At 54.2% G+C, this 8,874-nt stretch overlaps 1 protein-coding gene across 1 annotated transcript; it reads right to left on the bottom strand.

Moving 5' to 3' along the window:
* Window positions 1–1,576: 1,576 nt before the first annotated feature.
* On the bottom strand, window positions 1,577–3,880 carry LDBPK_181320 (hypothetical protein, conserved; the record flags this gene model as incomplete). Its single annotated transcript, XM_003860098.1, has 1 exon — window positions 1,577–3,880. The coding sequence occupies one exon, from the start codon at window positions 3,878–3,880 to the stop codon at window positions 1,577–1,579; it is 2,304 nt and encodes a 767-aa protein (XP_003860146.1).
* Between the last annotated feature and the right edge of the window lie 4,994 nt (window positions 3,881–8,874).

Here is an 8,874-nt window from a genome sequence, read left to right as displayed (position 1 = left end):
TCCCCGACGTCGCAGGCGCTTAGCCGTGGCACCACCAGAGGTGGTTCGGCATTGGCAGGGGATAGGGGGAGGCTGCTTGGCTTTCGTGCACACAGAGCGGGCAGTGCACCTTAAGAAACCACGTACCGCGGTCTCCTCCCCACCCCCTTCATCACGGGTGCACGAAAGATAAAGGGGGAAAAAAAACAAGATGACTTGCAGAACAAAATCAACAACCGTGAAAGGTCTAAACGCACGGGCACAAATGCACACGCGAAAAAAAAGAATTAGAAAAAAAAAAACATTCCCCCTCCCCTTCCTCCACACATACACTTGAGAAACACACAGAAAAATTTTGAATTTTAGATGAGCTACTTTGTGTGTGTGTGTGTGTGTGTGTGTCCGTGTTTGGTTTGTTTTTTACTTGGTTTGACCTGTTAGCGTTTTTTTAAGGGTTGTTGTTGTTCAGCTGTACTGTTTTTGCCCGTCGTTTTTTGTTGGTCCTTTCTTTGGGTGCTGTTTTTCCGCGTGTGTATGTGCGTCGGTGGGTACGTGTGCGTGTGGGTGCATCCTCAGCTGCCGACTGATGTCCCGCTGTACCGAGGCGACGCTGAGAGCAGCAGCAGCAGCAGTACTAGAGAAGGCAAAGACGGAGAGGCGCGTTGAGCGCAAAATATTGATGCAGAAGGAAGACAAGGAGGTCAACATTGTTTGTTGTTTTTCCTTTCTTTTCGTTGATAATCCCAGCCGGCACCGCACCCATCAATGAATTCAAGCATGTACATCCATCGAGGGACACAACATGGGAAAAAGGAAAAGGACACATGCGTAAGATAAAGTGAAGCCGAACAGAAAGCACAGCAAGATGCAGAGGCAGCGGCAGAGAGGGAGCACACACACACCGGCACCGACGAATGTGCACATCTCCACCTCCCTACGCATCCCCGCGTCGTTTCAACAGAGGCACCTCTAAATGATAACGAACATGAAAAAAAATCGCAACGCGAAAACACGACACAGACAGAAACAGCGAAAAATCAAAGGCGAAAATGAAAAGAGCAACAACCGCACACGAAACAACGACTACTACCGATAAGCCGAGGAAGGAGGAGGGAGGAGAGAGGGAGGAAGGAAGAAAGGGCGGGCAAAAAGAAAAGCAACAGAGGGAGAACAGAACGTACCAACACACTTCCCTTCAGAGGTATAGAAAAGAACAAAGAACTACAAGGCATGAAGACGTGAACACGCAGAAAAAAAGAGCACCACCCGTACACGTGCACACAAAAGCGTCAGTGGAATATCCCTATATATATATTTATATATGTATATATGTATATACATATAAATATATATATACGTACATGCATACACATATAAACATACATGTATATACATACACACATGCACAGGCTTTGGATGACAGTGAGAGGAGAACAGGGACGGCCGCCACAACAGAGGAGGTCGACATATAAAGGAAAAAAAAATCACTGAGAGAAACGAAGAGAACCACGCTCCCAAGGCACACAGAAGCACATCGTCCCTCTTGTATTCGCTTTTCGCCGCTACAGCCGCAGCTGCGGCCCAAGTGTCCATACAATCACCAGTTAACGGGGCCGTTGCTCAGACTGCTGAAAGACTGACCCAGAGGGGAGACAGGGACTCCGGGGCTGCCGAGAGGAGCGCCGCTGCCACCCAATGACCCACCAGACCCGTTGGCCGTCGGCACAATCAAGAAGACGCCGTTGGAGCCGCCCATCTGCTGCGGGGTTGAGGGCATCAAGGTAGCTGGAACGTAGCTGCAGCCCACCTGCTGGCCGGCGCTGTTCATGAGCATCACGTACGGTGCGCCCCCTGCTACGCCACCCGGCGACTGCGGTACCCCCATCGCGGTCGGCGATGATGTGGTGTTCAGCAGGGGGTACGCCATACATCCGTGCGGCGGCAGGGCAAATATACTCGGCGCGAAGGCGTAGGCGATTCCACCGCCCGCGTTGGCGACGTTGTTGGCGCTGTTCTGCTGCGCCGGCGGCAGCGGTTGCGGCTGCTTCGCCGAAGGCGCCGTCCGTGCTGCGGCGCCGCCGTGGTGAGCGCTGGACTGGTGGTGCCAATCGTTTGATGTAGCCTGCGCTCCGCTTGCAGCGCGCGAGGCCGCCGAATTTGATGGCTTGGGCGCAATCGGCGCCACGGCCCTCGGCGCAGGCGCATGCTTGAAGTCGCCTTGCACGTTCGGGTCCACGTGCACGGAGTGGATGAAATTGCAGCGCTTGCCGCGGTTGCACATGCGGTTGAAGTAGTAGTGCGCGCAGTGCGAGAGCGGCGCGGTGTGCTCCCGCCAGTTGGTGCTGCCGCGCGTGACAAGAATGCGCTCGCTGGGAATCACCTCCGACGGCGATCGCTCGTTCGGCGCTAGGACGGTGACCTCATCACCGGCCGGCAGTCGCGGATACGTGCACAGGGCGAGGCTGCGCCATGCATAGTTGACGTGGATGCTGCACCGCGACGCTTTGCGGATATCGGCGTGCACGAACTTGCACATGTCGCCCTTCGAGCAGCTTTGGGGGTTCTCAAGATTGAACTTGCGGCACAGCACGAGCCGCGACACGCCCAGAGCCGGGTTTGGGCGGTGCAGCACCTGCGACGCTGGAATAGATAGCAATGTCTCGAAATCTGAATCGTAGACGCTAACAAGCTCGCCCTGGCTGGTGGGGCTGCTGCCGCCTTTCTGCAGACTTTCAGCAGCCAGCTGGCCAGTGGAGAGGGAGCAGTTGCTGCCGCTCACATGCTGACGCCGTGACGCGGCGCCGGCGCGCTGCTGTCGCTGCTTCGAATGGTTCGGGGAGTTCTTCGGCGGTGCCGCCGCGTGATCTGCATGCAGGTTCGACTTGGCCGACGGCGCCGAGCCACATGACTTGGAAGGATCGCCGCGGCTTGGCGTCTTGGGCGAGCGCGTCCTGCCCTCGCCGGCTTTGGCATTGTTCTCGGGGGGAGAGATGAAGGTGCACTGGTGAGTCTCACCGAGCGCGTCCTTGTCAAGCGCCTGCGCGGCTGACGCCGTTTCTGTGTTCGGGCTAGAGATGTTCACCTCCGCTTCAAAGAGAAGAGAGCAGGTGCCGCTGGGGGAGACGCAGCTGGTGTTCCCGCCGCATTGCGGCGACGAAGTCGTTTGCGCGAGTGGGCTGGGAGCCGAGGACGTCGACGACGACGAAGACGAGTAGATCGCCTGAAACGGCGCGCCAACGCCGTCCACCAAGTTACGGATACATGTGGGCCTCATAGGTTCCGGGGCATTCACAATGTCGCTTGCAACGGCGGCCTCGCCGCCACAGGCTACCCCATCAGCAGCGGAGGGCGAAGCCGGCCGCGCCACGGTGCACGCCGAAGACGGTGAGCCGAACTTCACAAGCGGCGTGATGCTCACCGTCTGTGGGCTGTTACCGAAGGACGACGAGTTGCTGTGTAAGCCAGCACCAGCGCCGATGACGCCGTTCCCAGACGCAAACGCTGGCGATCCAGCGAAACCGCACGATGACGCCGAGGCCCCTACACTTCCGGACAACGAGATCCTCGACGGACCCCCAGCAGAGTAGCCGCTGTTGATTCCCTTCTGGAGGGGTGTATCCGGGGCGGAGCACACGGGCATGGCGCTGCTGGCCACGACGCCGGTGGCAGAGTCCCCAAAGTGCGACTTGTAGGAAGACAGTGCTTTCGCGAAGAAGTTAATCGCGTCACTTCCAGGGGTGGTCGGCGCTTGGTCAACCGAGATAGAGGGAGAGGAAGCCATGTCCCCGTGGCCTGACTGTCCAGTAGCGCTCACTGCGAGCCCTGGCGCCGGCATGCCCGCCGCAGAGCCACTGGACGGGTAGTGTGAATTCAACGTCATGGACTTGCCCGTGTTAAGCATTGCTCGCCCAGCGATAAAAAAAAAGGGAAAAAGAGAGATGGTGAGCCCCTAAAGACAGAGAAACGGAACAACCAAAACGACGAGAAGAGCAATGAAGGCGGAGAGAAGAGGGGAGAGACGTGTAAGGTTGTGCACGTGAGCCGGAGGCACAGATGAAGAAAAGGTGGAAAAAATACAGAAAAATGCACAAAGAAACACGCAGCACACAGTACAGCAAAAAAGGGGAAAAAAAGAATGAAGCACGGAAGAGGTGCTCGTATTTGTTCACCTTTCTTCAGGTAGGACAGGATGTGGATGCCAATAAGAATCGCTCCGCCGCTCCCTCAGGCGGTTGCACGTAGGCTTTTCGTATCCTTCACAATGCCACGGTTGTCGTTACCCCTTTCTCTTGCGGTTCTTTGTTGTTGTCGTCGTCGTCGTTTTTTTTTTTCGATCCTTATCGTAAAAAGGAAAAGGCGAAAAAAGAAACTCAACCAAAGTGAGAGTGGCGCTGTGTGTGTGTGTGTGTATGTTTGTGTATATATTGTTTATGTATATAGCAATATATATATGTATATATATGCGTCCGTGTTCGTGTTCTGGCCGCTTGCCGTCACTGTCTCTCTCTCCCTCGATCTCTCGCCGTCTTCTCGTGTTATATTTCTCTTGAACGTACAAGAGGGAAACGGGGGAGGGGGGCGTACAAGCAAAGAAAAAAAGCAAAACAAGAAGAAGAGCGCGATGCAGTCGGCGTGGAAGAAGGAGGAAGATGCATAGAGAGACGGAGATGACGAGGGCAAAGAGGGAGAAAAAAAAAATATATATATAAAGAACTATAAAAGAAAAGCTAGAGAGAGCAGAGAGACAACGAAGGCACAGGCATACAAAGACGCATACACTTCGTGGCAAGTGGAGCGTGATGGGAAGGAGACGGACAAGGTGTAGTCGTGTGTGTGTGTGTGTGTGTGTGTGTGTGTGTCTGCGTGTGTGGGGGGAGGGGGGTGTCTCTTGCTGTCGCCGCTTCCTTTTTTCTGTTTGTTTCTTTGCTTCTTCTTCCGTATGCTCTGCTTTCTTTTTTTTTTTGGTGGTTGCTAAACCAAGAGGAGGAGGAGGGGGAGGGGAGGGATAAGCAAACAAAGAAATGGACAGTGATGATGATGATGGGGTCAAAGAGCAAAACAAAAACAAAAAAAAAGGCTGCACAGACTCACGAGTAAACAGGAACAAAAACAAGACAATAGAAGAAACGAAAGTAGTCAATATTTGTGACGCTCATAGAGGGAGAGAGCGCGCGCCCGAGACAGGGAGGAAAGGGTGTAAGGTTAAGAGGGAAGGAAGGAGGGACGAGTGACCCTGGAGGAGATGAAGAGAGCGTGAAAACCGAAAAAAAAAAAGGAAAGAGAGGGTTAAGAGGGACGCAGCGCGTGCAGCAAAGCCGTAACCCGTCTCCCTCTTTAGTGTATGTGTGTGCGTGCGCTTGGTTCGTTATTTCTCTTCCTTCGAAGATAGAACGCTAGACCAAAAGCAGCCAGCAGCAACACGCTCAGCACGGAAAGATGCAAGTCAAAGTTTCTTTTCCTCTCTCCACAAGTAACAGCAGCAGCAGAAGCTTGTTGCAAACTGGCGCGCGTGTGCGTGACGGCCCTCAAAACAGGTAGAGAGGAGGTAAGTTCTGGCAAAGACGACGGCAAAACAAAAAAAAAGAAATCAAAACCGACAGAACGAGTAGGAGAGCTCAGAGGTAGGAAAGAGGGGGGAAGGAAGCAAAAAATGGGTGTGCCCGTATATGCGTGTGTGAGGGGGGTGGGGTGTCTGGCTGTGTGCTCAACGGATGTGCGCACGCGCGGTTCAGTCCCCTGACGCCTTGTATTCTTGCCCTCTACGCCGATTTTGCCTGCCTCGTTTTCTTTTTCTAGTAACAATAAAAGGGCGTGCTGGTTGGGTACACGCAGAAACACGCACAAGCAGGCAGACAGAGGTGTGCGCCACGCCAGCAAAGAAAAAAAGCGCACTCACACTCACACGCACACGCACAGGAAAAAAAGGTAAGCTGTGCCGCGAGAAGCCACAACTCCAGGCAAACAGAGAGTCTGGCAGACAAAGAGAGATGGCGGACAAGAGGAAGCTACGAGAGAAAGTGAGAGAGAGAAAGGCCGAGAAAAGAAAGAGGCGTATGTCAACGGAAAGAGAACAAAAAAAAAGTGCGAAGAGTCTGAGAAGTATATATATAGAGAGAGACGGTTAAATACAAAATAGAAGGTTACGTTTCTTTTATTCTTTTCCTTTGGTGGTCCCCTCCCCCTTTTTCGTTCTCTTGGGTGGTGTGTCTGTCTGTGTGTCTGTGGGTGTGTGTGCTGCTTTGATGTTCTGGTTCCTTCCTTCTGTCGCTGTGGCGTAGGTGTGTGTGATGTGCGTGGTGTGGCGTATGTTTTTTTTTGCTGTTGTTGGTTTATCGTTTTAGATATGTTTCGTGGCGCTTCCTTCAGCTTTTGGTTGATGGGTTTGGTTTCCTCGTGTGTGTGGGTGTCGTCCTCCCCCTCCGCGTGTGTGCGCTCAAGACTTGTGTATGCACCCGGGTGCGTGCAGGGCGGGGCGTTCAAGTGGCAGGTGTGTGCTGACCGAGCAAGAAAAGATAAAGCACAGAGAGAAGAAGGGTTTGTCGATTTGGAGCCAAGTCGGCGCACCTATGCGCATGCATCTGCTGCCCCTTCTTTGCAGAAGGGGAGGTGCGTCAATACACAGTGCAATGCACTCGTTCACAAATGCATAGACACGCGCGCGCAAGCTGAGCCTCTTCGCTTTTCTCGGCCCCCTTCCTCCTGCAGCTTTCGGCTGGAAGCACTCCAAAATGGGCTCGGCGCGCGCGACAGAAATAGAAAGAAAAAGAATGAGAACGCTAGAAGCGCAGGCGCACAGAAAGAGAGAGAGATGAAGCAGCGGCAGAAACGCAAGAGACACCAAACGCAACGCTGAGCACCTCGCAATGATGCGCAGCTTTCTTTCTATGCTTTGCCTGTATGTGTGCGGCCCACTTTTCCGGTTTCGTTCAACGTGCCCATGTCGCTGCCGTACAGCACGAGGTCAAGCGCCACTCGGCCCCCAACACCCCGCCCCGGGACCGTCGCAGGCACCATCGCGTCGTGCCAAGCAGCCCTGGGGGCACGCGCCTTACAGCACTGCGTCCACTCAGCCACCTGAGCACGGCCTCGGCCTCGGCCTCGAGCTCGAACTCTACCCACACTCGGCTCCGCAGGTCGCCTCACAGCGGCTCCCCCATCATGCCGGTCACCACACCTGGTGTACATCCCCCTCGGGGTGGCACTCAGGCCCCTCACGCCAGTAAGGCAGTGCGTGGGCCGGGGGTGGGATACGCGTTCGAGCGACGCCGACACGTCGCCGGCACATGGATGGCACAAGCGTGCCCACCGTCGCAGGTCGCTCCGGCACGGTGCCATCCAGGACATCACCGCCGACATCAACAGCGATGAAGCGCTTTGACTCCCCGACGTCGCAGGCGCTTAGCCGTGGCACCACCAGAGGTGGTTCGGCATTGGCAGGGGATAGGGGGAGGCTGCTTGGCTTTCGTGCACACAGAGCGGGCAGCGGATGCCATGCACTGAGGGGTGTCCCCCCGTCAGCAGGGCCTCGCCGCGGAGGACCCCAACAAAAGCCAAGAGTGACGGTTGTGAGCGCTAAGGCCCCCATAAAGAATGCACAATGACCTAAGCACAGGTGTTCAAGGCGCGCGACTTATTTTTAAGCGCCCCCGTCGTTACCGCTCAAGTCTGCACGGTACATTTAGTTTCCTTGGCGCGCGCGTGTGCGTGTGCCCTTCCGCTGATATCGCATATGTGTGTGCTTGATGCATATGCGTAAGTATTGCGTTTCAGATGCGCAGCTCAGACGACTCGAATGAAGCGGACACTCTCATCTGTGCGCGTATGTCCGTGCAGACGTGTGCTTTGACGCCGACTATGGCTTCACTATGAGCACCACTGCAAGGCAGCCACTACTTGCCCCTGTCGTCTCGGTTTCTGTGCGCGCGGTTGCATACCCCTCCCCTTGTTCTCTCACCCTGGCCTTGCATGCGTGCGTGTGTGTGCGTGTATCAGCACAAAATGTGCGTCAGCTTCACACGACAGCAATGATCGAAAAGAGAAACAAACAAATATATATATATATATATCGAAGACTACCGTGCGACCGATGAAGCACCCACGCAGAGAAAAAGCAAAAACGATAAGATAGGCATGAGCATAGATAAAGAAATGCCATTAACTACGCGATAAGGTAGAAATGCAATAACCATAAAAAAAAAAGGCTACACACGCCCGCGCACGCAGAGACGCACACATATCTGAGCCCCGAGTTTACGCGTATTCTCAAGAGGTGCGCCATCAAAAAAGACACTCGCACAGATAGAGTGGCAGAGGAAGAGGAGGGCGGAAAGCACAGGGCTGGAGAATCACCCGTGAAAGGAGACCAGAGGCGAAGGGAGCAAAAAAAAAAAATACGCAGGCAAACAGAGAAAGTGCACGACTGCTTGAACGCGAGCACAAAATGTGTATACTTGCACACATATATATATACGCATGCATACGCATACATATCTGCATGTTTATGTTTACATATACATATATATGTATATAGAAGTATGCACGTGTGTGTGTGTGTGTGTGTGCATACACATGGGCAGCCGAATCGGCGAAGACGACCGTGACAGCACCACCAGCACACCTTTGCTACGCAAAACAAAGCTGTCTTTTGCTCATGACGGTCGCAGACGCATACAGAAGGCAATCACGTAAGAGCACAAGGAAGGAGGCGTGAAGGTCATCCAGGCGAGAAGCGTGATACGGCGCGCGCCGACTTCTTTTTTCTTGTCGTCTGCCCTTCCTTGGGAGAGCCACCACAACTAGAAAAGGTACAAAGCGGAAGGAGCGCGCAGGTCCACACATTACCGAAGCCGACACACACACACACACACACACACACACGCAGACACACACACACAC

This window comes from Leishmania donovani, chromosome 18 (assembly GCF_000227135.1).
Source record: "Leishmania donovani BPK282A1 complete genome, chromosome 18".
NCBI lineage: Eukaryota > Euglenozoa > Kinetoplastea > Trypanosomatida > Trypanosomatidae > Leishmania > Leishmania donovani.
This window is presented reverse-complemented; position numbering and strand designations above follow the sequence as displayed.